Here is a 26,445-nt window from a genome sequence, read left to right as displayed (position 1 = left end):
GAACAATTCCTTGAATGATATCTGTCGTTTTGATCTTAGTGTTGACACTCTATGGTGTGAATGTGTGGCATGTACAGGAGCAAGTATGTAGACACATGATATTCTATGCCAGACGTGTAGCATATTAAATCTAGCTTAGTGTATGCTTTTGAATCAATCTTTGTATTAGCTGATAGTCTAGATATTACCTTGGGTAAGTGAAGCTGGTGAGATACACTGAATCCTGTAGAGTTCTAACATGGTTGGTTGCTATGGGTGTATTACATAAGCAACCATGGTCCTTCATTCAAGCCCCAGCTCCAGCCACTTTATAAGACTTCAAGCCTCAGCCAGTCACAGTAGCGACTTTCCTGCCTGCGCGTCTGCCTGCATCGCCCAATCACTAATCTCGACGAAGGTAACGCTGGAGAGTGCATATATGATTGAGACGGACAATTTCACAATGTCATTGAAACGGCATGGTAGCTTCTAAGAAAGAATGGAGGCTACGAATCCGACTGCGTGGTGGGAAAGGGTCGGCGACCGTTTCTACCGCAAGACCCAGCTGTATACCGCCGTGTTCGACCAGGATCTAGACCTGGATAATTATATCGTTGCAGGAGCTCCATATGGCGGCGCTGTAGGTGAGACAGCAAATTGTTTTTCTCCTATCACCCATTGCGTCCTTCCGTAAAGCCCTGGAAACCTATCCTTAGTTTTCATAATTAGTTTTCAATCGTCACGTGTAAGCGAATAATCCAACTGACGTCACACAGCAATCTGTCGAGATGAGACGCGTATCATATCTTACCGGCCTAATCAATCCTCAAAGCCTAGCATCGATATTTACAGCTGCGCGGGAAAGCTTCTCAAGAGCATTGCTTGGGACAAGGGCTCCGTGAAGGGGCTCGGATGGTCGGAAGACGAGAGACTGCTAGTAGTGAGCTATGATGGCACTGTCCGCTGCTATTACGACTTGCAAGGCGAGTTCACTCAGTTCTCTCTAGGGCGCGAGGCTGAAGACTTTGGAGTCCACTCGTGTCGATTCTACGATCATGGCATGGTAGCACTGCTTACAAACAACGCCCTCGTGTCAGTAGCGTCGTACGACGAACCACGGCCCAAACTACTGGCTACGCCACCCGAGGGAGAGATTCACTCTTGGACTATTATTTCCCCTAGCTGCACCCTATCACGATCTGTCGAGGTGCTATTGAGCATTGGAAAGACCATTTATGTTGCGGACGCTACTGATTGTGAAGATCGATTGCTTGATATTGGACCTTTCAGTCACATCAGTGCTTCGCCCAATGGTAAGTTCGCGGCTCTATACGCCGCAGATGGGAAAACCCACGTCATCACGTCCGACTTTCAGGATCGACTAAGCGAGTATGATTCAAAATCCCAAATCACCCCGAAGTATCTAGCATGGTGTGGCAACGACGCTGTTGTCATCGCCTGGGAGGATGAAGTAAACTTAGTCGGACCTAACAGTGCCGTCACGAGTTTTGTATATGAAGGTCGTGTCCACGTAATTTCCGGTAAGGTCTACGCAGCTCAGATAGAGGCAAAGCTAATAATCGTAGATCACGATGGCGTTCGCCTTCTAACTAACGACGTTTGCGATTTTATCCAAAAAGTACCAGATGTTACTGAAGAAGTCTTCCGATTTGGCACTGAATCACCAGCTTCTGTTCTTCTAGACGCTGTGGAACAGCTCGAAAACCAGTCGCCGAAGGCGGATGATAACATTCAACTTATCAGATCCAACCTTGTAGAAGCAGTCGACACCTGCGTCGCAGCGGCTGGACATGAATTCAATGTTCATTGGCAAAAACAACTACTCAAAGCAGCATCATTCGGCAAGTCAGTCCTAGACATCTACAATAGCGACGACTTTGTCGATATGTGTGAGACACTGAGGGTTCTTAATGCTGCTCGTTATTACGAAATTGGATTGCCCTTGTCATATGAGCAATACCAGCGCCTTACGCCAGAAGGCTTGATACAAAGGCTGATTAATCGACACGAATATCTACTTGCCCTTAAAATCGCCGGATATTTGCGCTTGCCGACCGATCGCATATACGTCCACTGGGCTTCGGCCAAAGTACGGACTGGAGCGGAAGATGATAGTACGATCTGTCACATGATTGTAGAGAAACTTGCCGGCAAGCCCGGCATATCGTTTGAGACTATCGCGCGTGCTGCATATGATGAAGGTCGTGGCCGGTTAGCTACCGAACTCCTCAACCACGAACCACGCGCCGGTCGTCAGGTACCACTTCTCTTGAGCATGGAGGAGGATGAAATCGCACTTGACAAAGCCATCGAAAGCGGTGATTCGGACTTAATCTTTATCGTACTTCTGCATCTAAAAAAGAAACTACCCCTTGCCGCATTCTTCCGCGTCATCAATACTCGGCCGGCCGCTACAGCCCTCGTCGAGTCTTCTGCCCTACTAGAAGGCGACAATACTCTGCTCAAAGACTTTTACTACCAAGACGACCGAAGAATAGACGGTGCCGGGATATTCATCCGCGAGGCCCTGAAACAGCCAGATGCGCGCACGTCGGGCGACAAGCTTGCGCTTGCGGCTAAATTACTCTCTGATTCGCGGGAGAACAATTTTGAACTAGTCGCTTTGAAAGAAGCAGCAACACTACTGCGGATGCAAGAATCTCTCGACCGAGACCTGACGGACTCCTTTAAGGGACTGAGTGTTAATGAAACGCTGTACAAGTTGATCCACCTAGGCTATTCCAACAAGGCCAAGCGCATCCAAAGCGAGTTCAAAGTACCGGAGAAAGTGACGTGGTGGATTCGGTAAGCAGACAACACGCCGCCTAACCTCTGTTCACCATTTGGGATTGGAGCGCCGCTATCATACGACGCTGACTGACAATACGTACAACAGACTCCGTGCTCTTGTCGCGAGACGCGATTGGAATGAGATAGAAGAAATTGCTAAGAGCAGGAAAAGCCCGATAGGATGGGAGGTAAGCGAGTTTTATCTTATCTTTCCCCCTTCTCTTTTCATCAACAACACATCCCTTCTTCTCATAATCATAATTTCCGGTAACACACACTAACCACAAATTACAGCCATTCTTCAACTTAATCCTACAAGCCGGCAACGCGCGTCTCGCAGCCTCGTTCATCCCAAAGTGCACGAACCTCGAACCGGGTGCGGCCATCACGATGTACGAGAAATGTGGCATGCGCGTCAAGGCCGCCGAGGAGGCCGTCAAGGCCAAGGACGCCGACGCGTGGATGCGGCTCCTCGAGGCGGCGGGCAAGACCACCACGGAAGGGCGCGAAATCGAGCGATTAGGGGCGCAGGTGTTCAAGAAGTAGTTAATAGCTTAGTATAGTCACTTATCAAATTGTTAGCGAGACGGCAGTGCAAATATGTCGGATATTTCTAGTAATGTATGTATGTATGTAACAATGATCCTAAGAGAGCAAGGCAGATAGGTAATATATTATATAGCCCTTTTCCACCCAAATTAAGCCATGAGCCGAATTCTATACCATGCACTTCTTGCCTCTCACCATTCGTCATCACAACACCAACATTAAAAAATTCAAGAACAACACCCCCCAAAACACCCACATGCAAGACAGAAAAATAGAAAAAACCTTTTTGCTTGTGAAACTTTTCTTCTTCGTTGAGACCATTTCCCTATACCGACGTCTATGAACAAACAAGATGCTAGGATAGAAACATCCGCCCGCCACCCCACCGTACCCACCCACAGAATATTTCCTTTACCTACCTAATCAACCCGACCAGACCCCGTTCCATCGTTAAAAAAGAAACCCCCTTCCCTTCCTCCTTACTTATTTACTCATTCATCAACAACCTCAAAAAAAAGAAAAAAAAACTCACATGACAAACAGAGAAGAATAAGACATATTTCATCAATAGTAATAAACCCCCCCTCATCATCAATCCCTCATTTCCGTAATTCAACACCCCATTCGTCATCCTTCGTTTTACGTTGACGTTGCGAATTCATACTTTTTTGACTGACTGACTACCTACAAACTTTGTAGTATCTGTGTCCTTTTTTTTTCCCCTTTGTACCTTTTTCTACTTAACTTCGACAAAATGTAAATCCGCTTGACTTTCATCTGATTAAAGGCCTCTTGCGTTGTGTGTGCGTGTGTGTGTTGTATCGAGCGAAATTCTATGCCAGATGTGTGTGTGCCAGAATAGTCGAAAAAGGATAAGGAGGGAGAGGAAAAAAAAGGGGGGAGGAAGGAGGGGTCGAATAAGCTGGAACATATCGACCGCAGGATGAGCCGAAAGAGGCGGGGTATCCAGTAGAAGCTGTTAATTTTCCAGCACGTCACCGAGATCCGAAGCACAAGAGATACCTAGGCTTAAGAAAAGGCCCTCTGCGTACGAGGTTGTAAATTAAAATCAGAGAAACTGCCTGCGTTGGTAAGGCCAATCAAAACGCCAAGTAGGTGAACACCCAGGTTGTGAAAATCTTTTATTATAGACCGTCCATTATCTTGCTTCAGACACGCTGACGACGACCTTTAGACGGTACAGTGGTCCATCCATCAGGATCTTGGGTAGGGGCCGCCTCAGCTTCGGTAGTAGTAGAAGCGGGTTGCGGAGCCTGCTGTGTAGTAGGAGTAGGGGGTGGGTTTCCATTTACACGAGGGCCTCTGCCTTCATAACTGCCCCGAGGGCCACGAGGCGCACCACGTCCTCGAGCATCTCCGCGACCACGTGGTGCATTAACGTAACCACCACGGCCTTGTCGTTGCTCTCCTGATGCTGTCCTCCAATTGCCACTTTCTGTTGCCCGCGACTTAGGGTTCTGCTGGATCTCTTTAGGTCGAGAGGGCAACTTCTGATCACCCGAGGCACCGTCCTGGGCAGTCTCTGCTGCTGGTTCCTTAGATTCTACAGGAGCTTCAGTTTTCTCCTCCGTTGTCTCCGCCTGAGCCGCCTCAGCCTCAGCTTCAGCTTCAGCGGCCGCCTTCTCCTCAGCCTCCTTCGCAGCAGCTTCCTTGGCTAACCGACGCTCTTCCTTTGCCTTCTCCTCGGCTTCTTTCTTTTCTTTCAGAGCTTGATCACGCTTATCTGCAATCTCACGCTCCTTTGCTGCCGTATCAATAGGACGGGCAGCACCGAAGGGGCTCGCTTTCGCATCTCCGCCTGCGCTTGGTGATGTAACATCTGGCGCTTCTGAAACTGTCCTCTTCGCCAGTTGAAGTCTAGGGCGGCCGCCGGTGGCCATGGTAGCCGGAGCTGGGGCAGCTGGAGAAGGTGGCGCTTCGCTACCTTCACGTGATTGTTCTGGGGATTGAACAGGAGCACGCATGTTGCTACGCCATTGGTTGTCAAGCTCCGCAGCAGTGGGAGCCCGTTCTGGGCGCTCGGGCCGGTCTTTGAATTCTCTAGGAGGTCGTGAGCCTTCCTGGCGTCCCTCACCCCAAGTCGCAGATGAAGATTTGCGATCCTGTCGGAAAGATTCTCCGCGACCGGCTTCATTCCGGGGACGGCTATCAGTGCGCGACATTGAGCGTTCGGGCTGTGGAAGAGGAGATAGAGGACCCTTTCGCTCCCAATTGCCAAAGTCTCGTAACTTTCCATCGTCTGCCGGGCCCTCACGGAAACTGGGGGTCCGACGATCACCGCGGTCACCACGGTCACCAAAATCGTTAGGGCGTCGACTGCTGCTCCGAGAAGGGTCGTCGGCTAGGGGCCCTTTACGTTCCCAGCTAGGCAAGTCACGAGCGGAGTCGCCACGGTTCTCACGCTCCTTAGCTATAAAATCACATTAGCGGGTGTTCACCAAATAAATGACATTACATTCTGCCAACTTACGAGGATCTGCGATCCTGACCTTGATAGTCCGGCCCTGGAAGCTGGATCCATCAAGAGTTAGAGCTTTTTTGAGTCCATCAACAGTAGCAAATTCAGCGTAAGCGAATCCTTTAGGACGTTGTTCGATTCGGTCTTCGATGATGCGAACGCTGGTGATTTCGCAGTCGCTGAAGAAATCAGTTACACTCTCGCTGGTTGCTTCGTAAGAGAGGTTGCCAAGATGAGCGGTATAAGGTGGCTTGGTAGGCAGTTGAGTCGGGAAGGAGTCACGGGGAGGGTAGCCTATGTTCGATATCAGTGTCTAAGAACAGAAAAAGTATACATATAGAGGCCGGGAACAAGCCGGTGTAAAAGCGCACCTCGATCGTTGCTACCAGAGCCATAGCCACCAGAATAGCTGGAAAAGCCACCCTTGCGTTCGACGGTCGGGGGAGGCAGAGGTTGGGAGCCTGAAGGTCGTCTATGTTAGGAACACAATGATGTGATATTCTGGCGCGAGGAATGTCCACCTACCGACAACGTCCTCGACCTCATCAGCCCAGGATCCACCGTACTCTATGCATTCATGTTAGGCATGCGTGGTCTGAAGCGGCATCCACCGCGGGGCAAGGGGGGGATCGAAGGCACTGACTCTCTTCACTCAAGAAGGCCCCGAGGGACATCTTCTGTTGCTCCTTCTTCTTGGGCGCTGCAGGACATGCATGTTAGCACAGCACAAAGGACAGACGGGGTGGGCTGGCGCGGGGGGCGGGCACATACGCATGATTGCGGTGTTGGGAGAGGATGCGCAGCGGTGCGGTGCAGGGTGCGGTGTGGGAGAGGGAAGGGTCGCGCGTAGGCGGGAATGACAGGCCGAACAGTCGAACAGTCGCTCGGTGGGAGGCCGGGTGGCTGTTGCGGATCGGGGGGCAGAGATGGAGTCAGTAGACGTAGCTGGAGATGCTGTCGCCAATGTCTTGCGAAGACGGGTCGACTGGCTGACGGCTGGATCGCGAGGGTGGTCTCCGAGGGGTTTGCAAGGGGAGACGCTTGCCTCTTCGGAAAGAAAAATTTCATCGCTGAGGGAGGGCAATTTTGGGTGCTGGGCATTTGGGAGGTTCGTGGTGGGGAGGCCGCTTGGGCCAATTCTCCAAGGTTAATGGACTGCTTGTACCGAGTTGTACCCTGCTTGGGGTTAGGCTGCTCGCACTTTAGCGCGTCAATGGGCCCTACGGTTACCAAAAGCCCCCCCGATGCCCCCCGATGCCCACCAATGCCCGCCAACGTCTTCGGGTACATCTTTGGGTACATCTTCGGGTACGGGCACTACTACGTACCTAGGTAGGTAGCAGAGTACATATGTACCAGGTATCAACTGCCTGCTTCTGACTCTCATCGCTACAGCGCACCAATGGCATTATTTTTTTGACCTGATTTTGCGCGCTTTAGTCTAGCCATGCTCATGCCCTCGGTTGACTTGGAGAGACGGAGATCGGCTTTTCCATTGCGTATATACGTTCATTCCACCTTTAGGAATCAATGGCTGTCCCGCGTCAGCCCCCATGGGTGTAAGGGCAGTATTACTGTACAGAGTTTCAGTGATAGGATGGAACTTGAAGCAAGCATTGATGCATGCAGGTACCTACCGTATATGTACATATCCACGTATATAATAAGTACATATACCTCCTATGTGTCCTGAAGTTTCGAACATGCGACACCTCAGGTACATGTAATGTACTACTATGTATGTGCAGCTCAAAGCAATTAGCAATTTGACCCATGTTGAGCCCTGCCCCTCACTGAGTCGCCGTATCACAATGTACCTCACAAATATTTCTTATTTTCTCTGTTAGTCTGTTAGGTATCCGAGTTCATTTCCTATTTATTCGAGCTCAAGTCAGATTCGGGCCATTAGAACACCTGGATGTAGCCAGCCACGTTTGGAGCTTCCGAGGCACCACAAAATCAGTTTTACTCGCTTCACTTGTATTGGCGACACCTACAAGAACCGACCCTCTGTGGGGTTGATTCGCAAACTCCGGCGTTTTCCGAGCCTTGTTCTGTATCAAACAAAAATCATCTAATTGACTCCAACAAACTCCCTACGCACAGTTAATTGCCGTATCACATCATTCGAGGTTCATTGTAGTGTGTACTATTGTGTAGAAGGGACAAGATGGCTCCGTGGTCATCCTGGTTCCAGTCTGCCTCGCAGCAGCAAAAGGAACAACAGCGAGACTCATCACCCTCGTCGCCTCCCCCCATGACAAGCCCTCCTTCCTCACCGAATCAGACCCCTGCTCTACCTTCAACTGAACCTTTGACACCCAAAATAAAGAAACGTGACTACAGAGAAATGCCATCACCTACTGAGCTACGGGAGATAGGTGCGAAGTCCTTGCAGACTGGTATGGTCACAGGTCAGTATTCTTCAACCCCTGAGCTTGAATTCTTAGCTCACTGCTAACTGACCATGAAAAGGTGGATTCGGACTCCTCGTGGGTGCTGGTTCAGGTATTATGCGTTCTGCGCCGCCCGCCCTGTTTGCAGTTTTCGCTGGCCTTCAATGGTTCACTTTAGGCTCGACCTATATAGGTGAGATTCCAACTCTCATGTCTCATTTGCGGGCACGCGCTAATTCACATCAGCTTCGAGAGGACTTCTTCATCATGCATGGGGTGGCGAAGAGAACCTAAGTTCCTTGGAGTTGGTAGCAGCAGGTGGTATTGCTGGCGGCGTGTCAGGTATGGTTGGTGGCATGATCCGTAAGTACTTGTCTAATTCCTGAACACCTGTTTGAGCCAGCTCTCACACCTTGTCTAGGTGGCCCTAGAAACGTTTTACCAGGCATTTTTGTCTTTGGCACTCTAGGAGCTGGAAGCTCATATGTGTCTCAACTACTTCGGGGTACTGGATCAGCCCGGGAGAAAAGTTGGCTCGATTCAAAATGGAGTCCCATGCAGCGACTATCTGATAAAGACTACTTGGACAAAGTTGAAGACAAGATTCTTCGACTTGATGCGGACATTGCCATCATTGACGATAATATTGCATCTCTGAAAAAGACGTTGCATTCACCCGCGCCGTCGCCAAATTCCACGAAATGACCGAAACCGTAGACGCCGATGAGTGATTAGCTATCAGACGCTTGAGACCTATAGGAAGGGGGCCTTTTGAATCGGACTATACACTCCCTGGTTGAGCTATTGAGCGACATTGCAGTAAATGTTCGACATACAAACTCGCATTTCATCTTGCGATGTACCATCATTAATGTAGTACTATAACAAATTCTAGGACAAATATGAAATTGTCCAATGGTATAGAGATGTCTGTCAGGCGAGACAAGCCCGCAAATTGAATTTGGCTACTGCACGATTAGCTAAGGACGATGCAAGCGTAAAACAAACATTGTTTGTGACACAACAGCACCCCCCTACTCTCTGCAAGCCAGGATTTAAAATAGTCACAACCATATTGTTAACCAACATGCTGATATAACAACACACATCTCCAACAAAAGGAATCAAAAATTACAAAAGGAGAATATAGGTCTCCCCGGGAATCGAACCCAGATTGGTGGAAATTTGCTTCATGATGTTAATGAGTCAAAATCCACAGTGATAACCATTACACCAGGAAACCCGACAAGGGATCGTTGGAGACACGGAGCCATTATAGATCTATATATTCTAATTGGCCTCGAAGAGCCCACAATGCTGACTATTACACCACTAAATTAAGATAACAAGTGGATCACAAATCAAGTTATTGCGTTAAAAAGCATGCGCGATTAAGAGAAGTTCAATATATATTTAAACTGAATAACTAAAGCAATTTCTCATACTGTTCGAAGAGTGTACATGTATGAAGTCGAAAGTTAACTCTTTTCAATTAAAAGTTTGTTTAAGATCTGTAGAACACTGTATCACTGCCCCCCCGCCCAGGCTAATAAGCATGCCCTCTACCGATTCAATTAATATAAGCTTAGCAATGCCAATCAGTTAGTAATCGGTCAATAATCAAAACAATATATTAGACCTATGCATCATGTATCCTAGGCATATAGAAGCTATTAACTAACAGCTATAACGAAGTTGGAGTTTCCGTAAACTGTCCTTCAGTGGTTTTTACCGAGCAGGTAACCCCCGCCAGCACACTTTATCGCGTAAGCGATAACTCCAGTTTGCCTTGCTACAGAGAGTAACATTTCGCCGCGGATCACCCCTGTAAATGGCGATCTTCTCGGGATCATCGCGCAGGATAAGGATTCCAACGTGATGCGATTCAGTCACTAGTTATAAGACTTGGTTTCGCTTAAGCTTTATCTCTCAAAGCTAATGCATTTTGATAGTATGTGGACACCTTACCCCAGAAACCCAATGATATAAATTGGCCATATAAATAATCCATGTACTTTGAAAATTACACCTAGAAGGAAACACTTTGATTTATTATTACCTTGAAGATTACGAAGCCAGTTCTTATGTTATGGATGTCTTCTACAAAGGCCAGCAGATGAGTAGACTTCCTGGTCTATAGCTAAATTTAATATCTATGAGTAAACTGAACGTGATAGATGAGGATCGATTCACTCTTGTAGGAGGCACTGATAGTTGATATAAGTATCTACTTAAAATGTATGCTCTTATAGGAGGTCTAGGGCCAAAATATAAGGAAATGTGTAAAAGGTTCTTGGAGGCAGCTAAGGTATTGTTGTTTAGGCCGATAACCCCAACAGATGAGCTAGTAGCTCTTCCAAGTAGTGGAAAAGTCACTAAAGATGGAAGTGTTCTTCTAAATTGAGAAAAGGAGCACTTGGGATGCTGTTTAGGGGGTGTTTATGCCCTTGCAGGCCAACTATTCGCCGATTCGAATTATATCGAAACTGGCTCACAACTCACTCATGGATGCATCTATGGATCTATATTCCCAAAGGGAATAATGCCAGAACGTCTGAATATGGTAGCCTAAGACTCCTTCGAAGGATGTGAGTGGGATAAGAAAAGGTTTAATAAAGAAAAGGTTGAGCATGGTAACTGTTAGTTATCCGACTAAAGCAAATCATTATGGTAAAGATGTCTGACGGCTCCTGATGGGGAAGAAACACCTGCCCCTTGGCTTTACTAGCGTAAAGGATCTGCATTATATCCAAAGGCCAGAGGCTATAGAGAGCATCTTTATACTATATTAAATTATAGGTGATCTAGCATGACACGATATGGGCTGGGCTATGTTCAACATTATTATTAACACCACACGCACAGACTTAGGAACACATGCATCTCTCAAAGACATGACTCAGCAGACCGGAGAATTGGTGCTGGAGGATTTTACAAAGATGAGAAATATCTTAACTTTCGTAAACTACAGTACGACCGACATCGTTGCGATCAAGCTTGGGACAGACGTGACGTACAGACGTGACGTTCGTGAAGACCATGACCACTACCACCAAGGTTGCAATCGGTCTCCTGTCAGTTAGGTTGTATGGTTGTCTGTCACCTACACGTCATATTACGTATTGCCTAATTGGGCAATTTTGACGTAGGGCGGAGCTGCATAGACTCAAAGGTCTGTATATCGATGGATTGCCTTGCAGTGTGTACGGAGGTCGAGGTTGTATACCTAGTATTGGCCTACCTACTGTGCCAAGCCTGATGTATATTTATACTACATCCATTTATCCCACGTACCGGTTACCTTCTACACTACCTATTAGGATATATATGCAATTACCTAAGCTAACCTACATGACCTCCGAGACCTCCCCACCACGTGATACTCTGTTGGAATCGATGGGTGAGATGACAATGCATAAACAACATTGTCGTCAGCATGTTTCTATTGAGACATTGAAGGATCTGTCTCCTGTTGACCCTATTGGTCGTACCCATGGATTCCGTGGGAACCCCCCTTCCCGCCGTAATTGTCCATTTGCTCGCATTAATAGATGTTCCGATGTCAAGAAACTACATAGTATTTTGTCGTTAATAGTAAAGCTTGCCCGGGTAGGCAGTCTTTCAAATATCCCCAGCGTAGCCACCATGAAGAAGTCTTGGACTTCTTAAGCAATGCTGCTACAGTAGGTGATACCCAGGGGGCGCCGCCGCCGCCGGGTGTTGAACGTATGTGGGGCTATATAATAACCGTTAGACGTAGCGAACAGTCTAACAGTTATTATATTCAACACTCTAACACTGTCATTCATCACTGTGTACCAGCATCGCTTGCGTGCCGCAAGAATCACGCTCTTTTAAGAAGAGGCTGACCTTCGCGCCGGCCCCGGGTCCCCTCCGCCCCAGGGAAAGGGGTAAATAAGCTGTGTTTCAGTCCACCGCTCCCGTCCTTTGGGGCTTACAAGATTCCTGTTTCTATATGTATGTTAACTCAAGTACCTACGATCGTGATATAAAGGAGAAGTTGTACGGCGAGTCCTATAACAAGGGCAGGATTACTGGGGTTGGAATCTAGGCAATTCAGATTATAATGAACAACTAGGGCTGCATAAGTCCTTGACCAACCAACTCCTTCTCGGCTGTTGGTGGCTTGACTTAACTCTACGAAGTATACAATTGGTCTGCCAGCCCAGACCGCCTAGGTCTCTGGGGTCTGTTTCAAGAAGCGAGGTCTGTATAACCTCACTTTCCAATATTGCCCAATATCGTCTGCATATCTTGAAAGATCATGAACAGCCTGCAAAGGTCCTTCGTACGGCCGAAGTGCTTGGCGAACTGTATATTCAGCTAGTACAGAGGTTGCACGTGTAACAAGTCTCCTGCCCCCTTTCGAACACATCATCAATCACTTATTCAATAATAATCTACTAGGGGTCTCTCGTTGGGCACTCATGCCTTAACTATTGGTTCCTTTGCATCTAACAATCTGGCGTTGTGACTCCGTATATCCAATCGCTTATGGCCTCACTTTCGCTGTCTTTTACACCTAGATATATCTCAGATATCCACCGACCCTTAGCCCTGCATTCTTCCATTCTAAGTATCCTGAATACAACCATTTACTGCATACTGTATATGTTTCCACCTACATTTAACACTATCCGACAAAGCCATGGTACGAGATGATGGAGACGTCACTTGCTTTTGGAAATCTGCTAACAGCAATCGATAGGCCGCAACAAACCAGAGTTATGCAGAAGGCGGTCTGTTAACCCGCGGGACATGTGAAAATACGACAATTGTCGACTCTGAAGACGAGCAACAAGCCTTCCACGTACAAGCACAGCAGACGGGGCCAAGCAATAACTTGAGCACCCCGATCCCGGAGCTTGCACAATGGGTCCAGAGGGCATTAGAGGGGTATACACCGACGGAGGAGGTGTGTGCGTTTCCCACACCACATCTTGATCTCCTGTCTGAGGAAGAGGGAAGTGAGATGAAGAATGGCTCCGGTCAACAAGGTCTCCGTACCTACTTGATGACCAAGATTAAAGCCTTTCAAATTTCCCTTCACATTTTACTCAAAGCCAATAAAACCGACGATCCGGTAGATTGGTCACGCGATCTCCATTCGTCAAATGCAGCAAGAGACGACCACATGATTCCTTGGTGTGAGTTACTCGTCGGCGAGACCTGTAAAACTCCGATCCTGGGGCTGTTTCCGTTTTACCTGCTACTTTGTAAGGCCTATAGCGGTGGTGAAAAGCTTCTCGATGACCAGATTAACTATAAATTCTCTATGATGTCTGGTGTAGATTGGGTACGTAATCACCTCTACTCATCCCTTCTTACGTCGCCCCCAGAAACCGACGAATTTACTCTTTTTCTCTTCTCATAGCCCTTATCATGTCTGCATTGCGGCTTCAACAGCTTGTATAAAGCGGATGAGCTAGCTAAGTTCAATGTTACAGTTTGACCGCGACGACAAATCATCGGAAATGTTCCACGAGTTCTCTAAAGAGCTGGAGTCTACTCTTTACTGGAAACCAAACATAGATGACTCTTATTGGAGAATAGCTAATGCATATCTTGCCACAATGGCTAGATGCGAAATGGAAAAACAATCTCAGGCAGGCAAGGCGGCAGGAATTGATCATGGATTGCCTGATGAAGTGGTAGTGGCTGCCCGTGCTTTCGATGGTATTACGGACGTCTACATGGCTTCGAGCAGCGGGATGTATTATGACGATGAAGGCGTAGGCTCGTTTATCGGCACAGCTCTGGCGAACGACGTGTTTGATTTACACACGGATATCCTTACGCGAGAGACTCGAAATCTTATCCGGCTTCTAGCTCCGAAATCCCAAAATATCGATCAAGCACTGGATTTTGCATCCTCGCTGTTGTCGTCGATACTTTGTGAGTTCCATAGGGGCTATGCTAGACTGAAGCAGAGCAAGCGCGGAGATGGCGGGGTAGCCTTCGCTTCGCCGGCGTACGGCATGGGTAGGGCTCGCCATCGACGTGTTTTTCAGACCGTGGAGCTCTACGCGGATCGTCACCCGAAGTTCTGGGATTGGTGAGTCTTGCCAGGAACACATGACAACTCCACACGCCGGCCCGTGTTACGGGAAAGACTAACCGATAACCCTCAGGAATCAAGACATCTACACTAAGGCCAAATTACAGCTTTCCGAGACAGCCATCCGCGAGCCACTTGTTGAAGGCCTCATCCGAGGTGCAAAAGGCACGAAACTACCACCGTCTGCTGCCAAAGACGACTCGCAATTCTTCTTGGCATGGCGCGCAATGATCGAAGATGAGAAGACCATCCTGATACCCGACGACATTGATCAAGAACTAGCAGATATCCTGCGTAAACTTCATACACTTTGGCACGACGACTTGCGAGCTACTACGAAGAAAGCAGGATGGGGTCGTGAGCTTGATGAGAAGTCAGACCAGCTTTTAGGAGAGGCCGGCAAGATTTTGGGGAAGCTTCGTGAGAAAGGGGCGGCTGTGCAACGGGACGCGGAGGGGTTTGCCGATGTATATATGAAACTCAGCACGAGTTTTCCATATGTCGTGTACCACACTATTGCTGCGATCATCTTGGCATATGGGGTAGTACAGGGTAAAGTCGAGGGTTAACAGCTTATCCATCGTTTAGATATGAAGTAACTGTGGGGGTACAAGGGTGCATGGGGAAGTATAATGGGAGAGCACAGGATGAGCCAACCCGTCTGTTGGAAGGACTTGGGGCTATGAACTTTCATTTTTTCAATGGAAAATCGCGATCGCTTCAAAACAGAGTCCAGAGCCACTCGTGTGAGCAATGTACGGTGATTTCTTCTCGTCAACTTACTAGTAGACACTGAGCATGAAAGGAAGTCTCTTCTCCTGGGCTGGACAGCATACACAGTTCCCTCAAGTCTGACAATAGCAGTGAAAGGCTTTTGCCGCCTTATTTTATAGACTAATATAGATAGGTTCTTTCACTTGGTAATGAACACAGCCAATGTAGAACCCCTTTGTAGTTTTCGAATATGCGAGTGCCGTGTCTTTCGGACTGGCGTCCCGCCTGCCTGCCCTCTGGTTAACTGACAAGAGCTTCACTAGAAAAATAAAACTAGGTAAACATTCTCAGCCTCTTGACCGTTTAGAGACTTTAACTTTCCGACTTCGATAAGGGCTCGCAAGCGGACAATGTTTACCACTGAACTGGCGAAGCCTAGCCCCAACAAAACGATCATAGAGGCCTTGACTTGGCGGCTCAGGTGGACGACTTTGAGATAGTAAATTCAATATCTATGACAGAGTACGAGTAGCCACTGTTAGCAAGGACTTGGGCCGGTAAACAGGTTGCGTTGCCATCGCCCCAGGCCACCGACAGCGGCACATATACGGAGGCGTAGCGTTAGGAATTAATTGGTTATATTTCGGCATATGCCGAAATTTAACATGCAAAGCGCCACTCGTCAAGGTATAGTGGGGTAAGCAACCTACTTTCGTAGATTCAGACGCGTTGTAGTCTCGATCTATTATCATCCCATTACCATAGCCATACCCCAGATCCACCAGCGCTAGGCTGCAGACCGTGACGAAGAGACCCTACTCAACTCAAGAAGTCAGCATCAATATCCTGCTATATAAGGGGAAGAGAACCGGACGAGCGAGCACAGTCGGGCAATCTTGTCCTACCAAAGAGACCACCATAGCAAAGCCCAGCTTTTCAGCGCGTGGCTCGGCCGTTTTCTGTGCCGCATACGTCACTATGGATTCACCCCACATATGATGCAATTTGTCCTACCTTCAGTCGCGCTGCTTGCCGAAGGGCGTATGAACCAAATGTTTTTGGTATTTATATATTGCTAGATTCGTTGAAATATTGAATTAGTAAATTCTGTCTATATTACTGAATTTTCTTCGAGTCGCTCTATCGAGCATTATCGCGAATCAATACATATATTTTTCCGCAGCTTCTTACCTCACAGAACTAAGCGTCGCTAGTCAAGATGGCTGACTCTCTCGGCGGACATTCTTCCCGGATCGAGCAGGTACCGCTCGACGCGAACCAGCACGGACAAGCTCAGTATGTCTCTCTTACACATATCAATTCCTTCTCTCTAAAAAGGAGCAAATAAGCAGCTGTTGTCTGCAGTATCTCGTCATCTTTGCTTGTCCCCGCTAAGACCGCAGACGCTGACCCCTGTCTTCCCTTGAAATAGAAACATCATAGGCGAGCAAAAGTCCAACTATGGCAACACCACACAGGTCGACATAGGCTCTCACGCCGAAGCCCAGGCCGAGCAGGTCAAGGATCAGGTCGATGGCGCTACCCCTAGCGGGCCGAAGAGGGCAACCCCGGAGAGTGGCGGACGCGTACAGGTGGGCGAGACGGGCGACTTGCATGATTTGGCTGCGCGGCGACAGCCTTAGGGTTCCCATCCTGGTGATGGGTAAGCAATATATCGTTGGACGTTTCGGGAAATATGGCCTGGTTCCTTTCGCGTGGAGTTCGTTTTCCGGAAGAGAGGCGCTTCTGTACCATTATCGTTGTTGTAATAGTATGAACATATCATCGGTCAAGGTTCAGCTCAATGCTTTCAGATAGGGTCACTTGTACTTTCGAATCATTAGACGATGTCTTTCGCATCGTAATATGTTGATTTTATTTCTAACTACGTCGTATGGAGAAAATGGGGGAATGTCTTCAAGGCGATTGTTCATGCGCAAGGGCTTAGTCCTACACTCAAATGTCTTTCTGGAAGGTGTGCGTTACCAGTGCTCCCATATCTCCGCGGAACTCAACGTCAAATACTCTGGTCAGATATCCCACGCATTCTCTATCTCGTCAGCGCCGAAGAAAGGATCATTCCATAGCATAAGCGCCGTGTCCGTCATGAGAACTTGCTCGTCTACAAGCTCTGGCATTTTCCTAAATTCCAAGTCAAGTTCTTGCATTGTTACTGCCCTGCGCTGTTGTTCTCCTGTCGTCAGTTGGGATTCGACGTTGTCCGGTCGACTAGCTGACTGTTGTTCCCAGCAGGATTCTGCCAATTCAACCATTGCAGTCTCTGCGTCTTCATCGCTCAATTGTAGGGGATTGTCTTTTCCTTGGAAACTGTTTGTTCTAAACGGTAAAGTGAGGTGATTGTTTGTCTCTTCTTCCCAGCAAGCACCGAAACCTGCAGATTCGTCAAACGTGTCTACCAAGGTACGAAACCAATCTTCCATATCTCGTTCCGGCTCACGCCATATGGCCAATTCTCTATGATCACTACCTCTCATTTCTGATGAATTATTATAAGTGCCATCTTCAGCGGAAGAAGTCGTACTTGTCGATGCCACGCTATACCACCCAGAATCATCATCCCATTTCACCCGCTGAAAATTCCAGTCGTTTGATTGTTCATCATAATGAAAATACCCTTCCACCTCGAGCGTACTTGGTCGATCGTAGAGTATCTGGTCTTCTAGGGTCCATGACCCGTATTCCTTCAGATAATTTGCAATGACATAATGACCGCATCACATTGCAAACCAGACGGATCGAACATAATATATCCTCATCTCTCTTCTTAAACTCGCGCCGTTGTCCAGAAGAAGTTGGACGACATCTAGTCTGCCATTCTCTGCTGCGCTCTCCAGAGCGGTACGGCCGTAACGTTTGGCTGGCAGTGCGTTTATATCCGCCCCTTTATCAATCAGAACCTTAAGTGATTCAAGACACCCATAACCCGCTGCAGCTTGTAATGCGGTATTTTGAAAATTAGAAAGTAATGGCTGGTTGATATGAGCGCCTTTTTCTATAAGTAATTTCACAATATCGATATACCCGAACTCCACGGCTCTTTGCAATGCTGACCGTTTAATTCTCGCTGGGTTTTTGGTCTCAACATAGTTGACATCGGCACCAGCATTGATAAGTTCGCTTATCAAATCACTCCGGTTCATCTCTACAGTCAAAGTCAACGGGGAATGATCCCCATCGTCGCCATTCGTGAAGTTTAAAGAATCAATAAGCTTGATGTATTCATGTGCTCGTGTTTTATGTTGGTCGCACAGCTTGATTGAGCCTAAAAGAAGCATCTGACGGCCTTCTTGATTTAAACACTCAAATTGACTTGTAGACAAAAGGAATAGTAGGACCGAGTTTGATCGTTCGTCATCATGGTATAATGCGGTCCAACCGAATGATTTTTGGTCGCCCTTTTGAAGGGTGTATCCTTTCTGGAGCATTTCTTCAACGATGGAGACATTGCCAAACAAATAGGCAGCCCAGAGTGGTGTAATTCCTGTCCCACTGTGATCTGGAAATTCATGAGAGGCAGGGATGGTGTTCAATTCAAGTCCATTCTTCACGTTCCTCTTCAGAAGGTAAAAGGACTGTGATGGCCCAGGTGCCAATGAATCTAGTAATTGGTGCACGAGATCCCATTCACTCTCTTGTAAGGCTAGAACTAGACACGAGGCTTCATAGCTGTCGATGGGGCCGGCTGGGCGATACCCCATTAGGTCTGATACTAAAAAGTGATCTCCCGATTCGATGGCAAACGCTACAGCTTTATAAAGTGCAGAGGACCTGTAATTTCCTCCCAGGGCGAAAAATAGAGAGACAATCTCTGTATTACCATTTGCAGCTGCTGATTCGAGCGCTGCTGTGCCATCCTGACTAATGGAATGGATATCTGCTCCTTTAGAGATAAGTTTTGAAATAATGGTCTTGTCGCCGAAGTTGACCGCTTGGGCAATTTCGCCCCCGATGAGCTCCGAGTGAGGCAAAATAAGAGTAATCGTCTCAGAGTCCTCACTCATTAGGGCAAGATGGAGTGGATATGAAAGGCCCATAGGCAAGAGACGGGGCTCAGAGTCATCCCAGTAATAATAGTTGACCTCAGAGTCGTCCCTGTAATCTAGCTGTACATTGCAACTCGCCCCATGACCTATCAAGATCCGTACTAACTCTGCATTTCCGTGGAAAGCGGCAACGTGCAGCGGGCAAGGTATTGATGTTCGCGTAGCACTTTCATTCACCTTTGGGCCAACATCTGCCCTTGCCCTTAGCAACATCTTGGCTATGGTAACATCAGGGTTCCAGGCAGTCGCAACTAGAGGCGTGATCCCACGCACCCAATCTTTGTCTAGATCGATGTTTGTTCTCGATAGGAGTTTAGCCACAATAGCAGAGTCCCCTGCTAAGCATGATGTAATAAAAATATCTTGAATGAAATTTAGAGGTGCTTGATCCGGATCTGAGAGGATTGGCTGTAGCAATTGTTCAGTTATCTCGTCGATACCTGAAACGATGGCAACCAACAAAGGTGAGTAGCGGAAACCACGCGGCTGCAGTTGACGACTAAACCAGCCTCCTTGTCTTCCCTGAAAGTCCAAAAAAGTGTACATTGTTTTATTAGCGCCCTGTTCGATTAAGAAGTCTGCCAATGGCTTGTCATATCTTCCAAGAGCAAGATCAAGAGAGGAACTCGATATTACACTCCCACACCAAGATAATTGGCGTGGCAGATTAACTTTAGCACCGTATTTGACCAACATGTGTGCAAATTCCAAAGCGTCGTCAAAATCAGCTTTGGTGTTCGAATGAAGCCCAATGAGCTCCAGAGGTGGCAGGTCTTCAGGACTAGAAGTGTTCGCATTTGCCCCTGCATCCAATAAAATCTTTCCAAGGCGTGTATCGGTTATAAAAGCCGCGAATTGTATACCAGTACAAAGCGACGGCTGATTCCAGTAACCTTCCAAGTGCAATTTTATTTTTCCCCGCTGCAAGACGCGTGATAGCGATATACGAAATTCGTCACTCAGTGTCATAGGCAGTCTGGGGTCAATCCCAGACGCCAGAAGGCGAGAAACAATTGCATAACTTTTCTCTCGAATTGCTGATTTATATATGGATTCCTTAATAGCGTTTGCAGTCCGGGAATTGTCTGCGAGGAGAGCAGACACCATTTGTGGGCTACTGCGTGAAAGTGCTTCAACGATTCGTAGCACGAATTGATCGCGTTGTTGAAAATTGCCTGTATCCCAGAAGTTATTCGACAATTGGAAGAATATAACTCTTAACATGTCTATAGCTATTGAGTCGGACTCATTAGCTGGTACTAGTGCTTTGAGCTGATTCATTTCTGGACAGTTGCTTGGAATCATCTTGGAATAATGCGAAATGGCTCTGCGAAGCATTGAAATATCTCCTGACATTGGGAAGAGCGACCACAAGTCCTCGTTCTTCTGATATTGTGGTTCCAGTGTAACCGATCCGAATGTCGTCCAGAGAGAATCTAGAAGACCGGACGGTTGGTATAAAACTTGTGAATATTTAGCCATATGCGATTGTCATTATTCCAGGAGCTTGCGACTTACTGGTACGAAGTTTCTGCTCGAATTGGAGCCAAGGAAGCGTCTCTGGCCAAATAGAACCAAGCTCTATAACACTTGGACTCCGAACACAGACGACATTGCTGTCTGGCGTTTGTGGACTAGGTACTGAACCAAAAAGTGAATATATTATAACATATAGCTGTGTATTGTCCTTACCTCTCTGTCCAAACTCAGCGGCTCTCGGGATATTCGTATATCTCTGGACCTCTTTCCTCAGCCTTTCTTCGGGAACAGGAACGCCGTAAAGTATGACTTTCGAACATCTGCTTTTTCGGTTCCTCTTCTGGATACAATGAGCTACGTAGTTCCAAACCTGTTTCGTCGCATTCTTCTTAATTCCCCATGTTCGGAGTCGGTATTCGTATTGACATGATCTAACCGTGATCAGCATGTTAGCAAGTAATGATAGGATTGTTCATACTTCTTGTCGAAGTTATGATGCTCTTTCATGTAGGAGATGATATGCGAGAGAGGCTGTTTCTCTACACAGTACATGAGCACAATCTTCATTTTGTGCTGTTCCCAGGTATTGGACGCCATGTGTGTAGATTGGAGGATATGTTTCGTAAGAAATAAAGATGAGAAAGACACGGCACTGTGCGTTTGCAGAGTTAGATATCTATCCGCCAGGTCTTTCGCAAGCACTGTTCGGGGATACTTGGCGGCCGACTTCACTCCTGTACATGTGCAAATTTATGGTGAGATGATTGGCTAACTCCAAAACCAGATCGCCAGCTCTCATGGATAGGAAGCATCTCATAGCCGCGACATCATTGGATAAGCCCCAAATCTCAATACATATAATTTGCAGGACATTAGGTGGGGGATTCTAAGCCACACAGCTACACGAGTACATCTACTTATACTCTAGCCAGCAATTTACACACAGCCTGCCGGCCCCTTACCCCACGCCAAGATGCTCATCCTTTAGAAGACCGAAGCTGTCTCTGCAATTGTAGGACCGTTGCGATCTGTCTGCCATCTGCTAGCATAGTTTATACACTGTATACACATTAAATTCATATGGGTATGCGATGTACCTTAAGTGTAGTACGCGTTGCGTAAGGGGGCGTCAACGCGCAAGGCGCCTGGGACGTTTGGGTAGCTGGCACCGTGATTAGTTATAAGGGTAAGCTATTTCCGTACTCTCCAAACTACTCCGTGCGGGCTAATGACGACCTATAAGGCTACTTCGGTTTATTTGGATTACTTGGTGGTAGGTCAGGTCAGGTCAGGTCACCTACATACAACCTTCCAACCTTCGAAGCCTTCAACAACAACTTTCTAATGCCTAAACCCTGTAAAAAAAATCAAAAAAGTCAAAAGATTACTTGCAATTAATTGCATTTAAAGGAGTCAAGTACAAAAATCTGTTTTGGGTTGTGAAATAATTTAGAAGGTCTTATCTTGTTTTGACTGATCAAGTTATCTGGCAATCAAACAAAATAATACTTGGTCGGTGGGCGGCGCTGGCCCAAAGGCTAGGAGCCGTAACTGGCCGTACGGAAAGCCATTGTAGGCTGTTCATGATCTTACAGAGACATGTAGGCAATATTGGGTAATATTGGAAAGTGAGGTCATACAGACTTCGCTTCTTGAAACAGACCCCAGTGTCACGGAACGACATAAGGAGTGCAGTACCTATGCCATTGCGCTACCAAAAGGTAACGACGAGTTATCAAGTCGAGGGCTTGACGTCTCTGCACTCACTATATAGTACTGTACTGTAACACCCAGAGACCTATGCGGTCCGGGCTGGCAGACCAGCTGTATATAAAGTCGAGTCAAGCCACCAACAGCCAAGAAGGAGTTGGTTGGTTAAGGACTCATGCAGCCCTAGTTGTTCATTATAATCTGAATTCCAAGTTCCAAGCCCAGTATCTCTGCCCTTGTATGCCAAGTGGTGCCAGCCCGATAACTGCAGAGATAGCTTCGCTCCTTTAGAATCTCTTAGGGTGATATTTTTCTATTTAAAACTGCAAGATAACCTCTCTCCTTGTGATGTTGGGCCTGTACTCGTAGTCTCTGGGCTGGATCTTCCATTGCATGCTCAATTTGATCGGCGTCTCCACCGCCGGGTCACGAATCAGGCCGAGGGAAGAAAATGGCAGAACTTCGTTAGTAAATGGAGCCGCACCCTCCTTTCGTGGTGACAACAATAAGTATGGAAACATCCATACTCCTCCAAGACCGGCAAAATAAACTATCCCAATGAACTGAAACGAAGTTTTCATCAACCTCCCGAGAACTCGAGGCTAGTATGCTGTCAAATGAAGATTGGCGGACAAACTAGTTGCAGTTTTATCCATAAGCCCTAGGAAGCCCAAAGCAAGCTAGGCTAGTGAAATGGGGAAAGAAGCTTTCGAGGGATGTCGCGAATGGAATGGTCGTCCATATTGATTCGCCATGTTCCAGCTAAAAGATTGAGGAATCGCTGCCCGGAGCGACTAGATATACACACTTTGAAGATATTCCGGGAACTAGGAGATAACTCCGAGAGGCGCTTGAGGAAGGTGACACATTGCCGAATATCTTCCTCATTCTGTATCTCGTCCAGAGCGTCTAGCATAACAAGGACCCTCAGGGGGTAATGTGTTTGGGCTTTACAGACTTCAATGGCCTGTTCAACAATGTCCGGGCTCCATTTGTATGTTTCCCGTAATGCGTTTCTAGCCGTACTTTGCGCGCTTTCGTGAACTAAGACGTTGTTCTCTCTCGCTAGGTTCATGACAAGCTTGGACAGTTCGGGTCGACTATTGACAAGCTGCCAAAGTATGCCCTGTAACATTGTCGACCATTTGTCTTGATCTCCGGTGCCTTTGCTAGTGACAAAGAGTTTAACAATGCACCAATCTTTATACCTAGGCTTTGCGATTCCGGAGTTATCGGGACCACCCGTAATATATTCGGAGACGGTAGCAGGCGACGCATGCCCTGATGATTGGCCATTACTATAATTTAGTTTCGCATCGCTCTGCAAATATCTGATCGTCTTGTTGTCACTAGACAAATATTTCATTGCTGTTGATCTCCCTGGTCCCGATCCGCCGGTTATCCAGAAGATTCCAGTCTCTTCAGCCAACCAAGTCTGAAGACTGATTCCCCGTTCTTTTCTCGATTTTCTTTTCTCACTCGTGTTTGCGTGGACATGATAGAGCCAACGAAGTGTGCCTGGGGTTTTTGATTTGATCTGGTTCCAATGCTCCCATGAATTCTTTCCTGTGAGCTCCAAACTCTTGCATAAATCTTGCATAAAGTTAGTCTGAGAGCAACTTATAACCATTATGGCCTGGGCTTTTTGCACTGACTTTTATGCTGTTTGTCTACTACTCGACGGATTCGATCTAAGTGTCGTTTGATCTCTCCAATGACCTTTTCGTATTCCGGATCATCTCGTCCTGGGAACCTAATCTGGAAAAAGGTCTCAACGTCAGCGCCCATCTATTTCAGCCGAGATAGTGTAAGAGCAAGTGAAGAAAGAATTTAGTTCGGCCTAAAGGGCTACAAAATTAGGCCTCGTGTAAGGTCCGTCGAAATTAGTTACCATTTCCATATGATTCTTATCAATATGATCATTTCTATTTCCGTCTCCTAATTCAGACGAATCATCGTCAACGACCTACGCAGCACATGAAAGATTAGCATATATTTTCAACTGATTCCTAATGGGCACCATCTGAGTTGGCCACTGGCCTTAAAGCAGTTCCCCTTGATGCTAGGACGAGTTCGTTAATACCCCAAGGAATGGAACTTGCCTTGCCACGGAAATTCGGCGCAGACGAGAAGCCTCGATTCTCTTGAAAGCTGCTTGCTTCAAAAGAGCTCGTTTGTTTCATGAGGACTATGGTATGTGTACTGAACGTTTTTCGTAACTGGCTTAGAATCTCGGTATTACGGGCCAAATTCGTGAGGATACGATCGTTGTATCGTCGCATTGCCAACATTGAAGCCGCCTTGGCAACCGAGTTTCCAATTTCGGCATACCCGCTGCCCCGATGAGGTGTACCAAAGAAGATGATGGCAAAAGTAGATTCAGCGACTGCTCTGAGATCTTGCGAGTTCTCAATGGCGGATTGGTTCAGAGCCTAAAACTTATCTGTCAGAATGCTGGATCAACTGTAAACAAGTGATTGGTTGCATGCTATCGGACGTTGACTTCTCAATACATTGTCTAAGCGATAAATGTTTCAATGTTTGCTAGGGCCCACGATATAATCGCACTCGGGTCCTCATCCCTCTTCGAAAACCGCCTTTGATGACAAGAAATGATCTTACTGATTTAACTACCAATCCCCCCAGAGAGTGGGCAATGAGCATCAGGGGACGTCTTGGAGAATCCTCACGGATTCTTGCCAGCCCGTTCAGGAGTGATTCGCCATTAGTCGTTATTGTTGAAAAGTTCGCATTCTCGACTAGTTTGAGAACATCAGAGTCATAACCATACGTCATGATGCGAGCTGTCTTGCAACAGTCTTCTTGGGATAAGAGATCCCTAGGCCAGAAGACATCTGAATTTTCTGTGCTGCTCTGTTAACTAGTGAAGTTGGCCAAATAGGTTAAATAGCGCACCTTTGATTTCCGAGACCGACACTTGAATATTTGTTTTGTCCTTTCCGAACAGTTTACTAGCTTGACGTCGTATTGATCGTTCTTTCTTCTTCTCGCTTGCGTGGGCAGAATACGTCCAGGATTTATCGGGCTTTCCGTTAAGCCCATGGATGAACACAATATCACAATCAGGGTGAGCACCCCCTTCTTGCAATGTTGTGAACCCACTAGACTTCACAGAAAGCTGGGGTACTTGGGGAGTCATGATTTATGAACTGAGTCTCATAGCTAGGTTATAAAGGTATATATGGAATATAGTGTTCGAGCAAAGGCCTCATAACCTTCGTTGGCTCTACATTGAGCAAGTTTGACTTGTTCCAAGGCCGCGTCATCATGGATAGGGCACGTCTTTGTATATTAGCCTACAACATGACCACATATAGTCTCGTAGGACTAATCTCTATTTTGGAGGATGCCATATGCCTTGCTTTTATGTGTCACAAATCTTGAAATAGCTAATCTTCAATGACCCGGGGCCAGTTGAGATGAGAATACCACACTGCTTAGCCATGCCTTCGGTCCTTCCGGGTTGGGTAGGCTGCATGAAAAAGTTGATATGCACATCATACAGAAGGATTGTGCGACCCCAGATCTAAATTATGCGATACTATAGGTGTACTAGCAGCAATCTAATGCTTACACTCGGTGGTAGAGACTCTTTCTGAGCCTGGGTTCTGAGACTTCCCCATTTGCCTGTACGAAATAGGCCTTTACTCTTCTATTATTGGACCTAGGTCACTGGAGGCTCATTGTACTGTCAACAACGGAATAGCTATTGAGACAAACTTCCAGCCTCAGGGGCGCGCCGTTTCAAGATTGCGTGTCCAACCCTTCTTGATGTCTCTGCACTCAAGTGTTCGGTTTTATCATGCTCCAACGCCTCCTCTTTCCCCCGGTACCACGATCAACCGCCCTGCCGGCACATACAATAACAACCCCTTCAAATTGGAGACGCAGTGCTCCAATCCAATCAGTACCATGTTATACCACTTATGTATTATGCTATTAGAACTACGTAAGTCATTTTCAGTGTCACTCCAACCTCGCAACTTATTATCTCCTCATCAGATTGAAGGAATTAAAGACTGTTTAAACAACTACGCAACAAGCCACGGTACAGTATTGTCATAAAGCTATTCCTAGAATGAAGGGACACCTTTTATATAGTCAAACGGATGTCTTATATTACCCTATGGTTGCAGCCTGACAAGTATCTCTGCCTCTCCCCCA

At 47.0% G+C, this 26,445-nt stretch overlaps 7 protein-coding genes and 1 non-coding gene across 8 annotated transcripts; 4 read left to right on the top strand and 4 right to left on the bottom strand.

The window, feature by feature from the left end:
• Nucleotides 1–331: 331 nt before the first annotated feature.
• On the top strand, nt 332–3,425 carry F5B22DRAFT_7112 (vacuolar protein sorting-associated protein). The gene is made up of 5 exons (XM_047980506.1): nt 332–623; nt 756–1,520; nt 1,566–2,805; nt 2,897–2,978; nt 3,085–3,425. Exons 1-5 carry the CDS (start codon nt 479–481, stop codon nt 3,334–3,336), a joined length of 2,484 nt encoding a protein of 827 aa, XP_047836247.1. The 5' UTR covers nt 332–478; the 3' UTR covers nt 3,337–3,425.
• A 636-nt stretch (nt 3,426–4,061) lies between these two features.
• Nucleotides 4,062–6,929, bottom strand: F5B22DRAFT_7075 (uncharacterized protein). Its single transcript, XM_047980501.1, has 6 exons — nt 6,590–6,929; nt 6,462–6,518; nt 6,344–6,385; nt 6,190–6,279; nt 5,831–6,112; nt 4,062–5,770 (listed from the first exon to the last, which is right to left on the bottom strand). The coding sequence occupies exons 1-6, from the start codon at nt 6,591–6,593 to the stop codon at nt 4,509–4,511; spliced, it is 1,737 nt and encodes a 578-aa protein (XP_047836246.1). The 5' UTR covers nt 6,594–6,929; the 3' UTR covers nt 4,062–4,508.
• A 612-nt stretch (nt 6,930–7,541) lies between these two features.
• Nucleotides 7,542–9,458, top strand: F5B22DRAFT_582570 (uncharacterized protein). The gene is made up of 4 exons (XM_047973314.1): nt 7,542–8,232; nt 8,294–8,407; nt 8,461–8,577; nt 8,636–9,458. The coding sequence occupies exons 1-4, from the start codon at nt 7,989–7,991 to the stop codon at nt 8,917–8,919; spliced, it is 759 nt and encodes a 252-aa protein (XP_047836245.1). The 5' UTR covers nt 7,542–7,988; the 3' UTR covers nt 8,920–9,458.
• F5B22DRAFT_t2 lies at nt 9,363–9,457 on the bottom strand. The gene has a single exon. It is a non-coding gene; the product is annotated as a tRNA-Gln (tRNA).
• A 3,357-nt stretch (nt 9,459–12,815) lies between the features above and the next one.
• On the top strand, nt 12,816–14,983 carry F5B22DRAFT_7045 (uncharacterized protein). The gene is made up of 4 exons (XM_047980497.1): nt 12,816–12,886; nt 12,944–13,531; nt 13,683–14,290; nt 14,367–14,983. The coding sequence occupies exons 1-4, from the start codon at nt 12,884–12,886 to the stop codon at nt 14,860–14,862; spliced, it is 1,695 nt and encodes a 564-aa protein (XP_047836244.1). The 5' UTR covers nt 12,816–12,883; the 3' UTR covers nt 14,863–14,983.
• Nucleotides 14,984–16,110: 1,127 nt separating this feature from the next.
• F5B22DRAFT_7027 (uncharacterized protein) lies at nt 16,111–16,766 on the top strand. Its single transcript, XM_047980496.1, has 2 exons — nt 16,111–16,303; nt 16,440–16,766. The coding sequence occupies exons 1-2, from the start codon at nt 16,227–16,229 to the stop codon at nt 16,648–16,650; spliced, it is 288 nt and encodes a 95-aa protein (XP_047836243.1). The 5' UTR covers nt 16,111–16,226; the 3' UTR covers nt 16,651–16,766.
• Nucleotides 16,767–17,083: 317 nt separating this feature from the next.
• Nucleotides 17,084–21,147, bottom strand: F5B22DRAFT_632427 (ankyrin repeat-containing domain protein; the record flags this gene model as incomplete). Its single annotated transcript, XM_047976694.1, has 6 exons — nt 17,084–17,149; nt 17,182–17,709; nt 17,761–20,534; nt 20,590–20,712; nt 20,764–20,981; nt 21,029–21,147. The coding sequence occupies 6 exons, from the start codon at nt 21,145–21,147 to the stop codon at nt 17,084–17,086; spliced, it is 3,828 nt and encodes a 1,275-aa protein (XP_047836242.1).
• Nucleotides 21,148–22,945: 1,798 nt separating this feature from the next.
• On the bottom strand, nt 22,946–25,420 carry F5B22DRAFT_652969 (uncharacterized protein; the record flags this gene model as incomplete). Its single annotated transcript, XM_047979676.1, has 6 exons — nt 22,946–23,853; nt 23,916–24,048; nt 24,113–24,226; nt 24,297–24,692; nt 24,883–25,124; nt 25,177–25,420. The coding sequence occupies 6 exons, from the start codon at nt 25,418–25,420 to the stop codon at nt 22,946–22,948; spliced, it is 2,037 nt and encodes a 678-aa protein (XP_047836241.1).
• Between the last annotated feature and the right edge of the window lie 1,025 nt (nt 25,421–26,445).

The sequence above is a fragment of the Xylaria bambusicola genome (assembly GCF_022495145.1).
Source record: "Xylaria bambusicola strain CBS 139988 unplaced genomic scaffold F5B22scaffold_1, whole genome shotgun sequence".
Taxonomy (NCBI): Eukaryota; Fungi; Ascomycota; class Sordariomycetes; order Xylariales; family Xylariaceae; genus Xylaria; species Xylaria bambusicola.
Note: the sequence above shows the minus strand (reverse complement) of the source record. Positions and strands in the feature narration are given on the sequence as shown.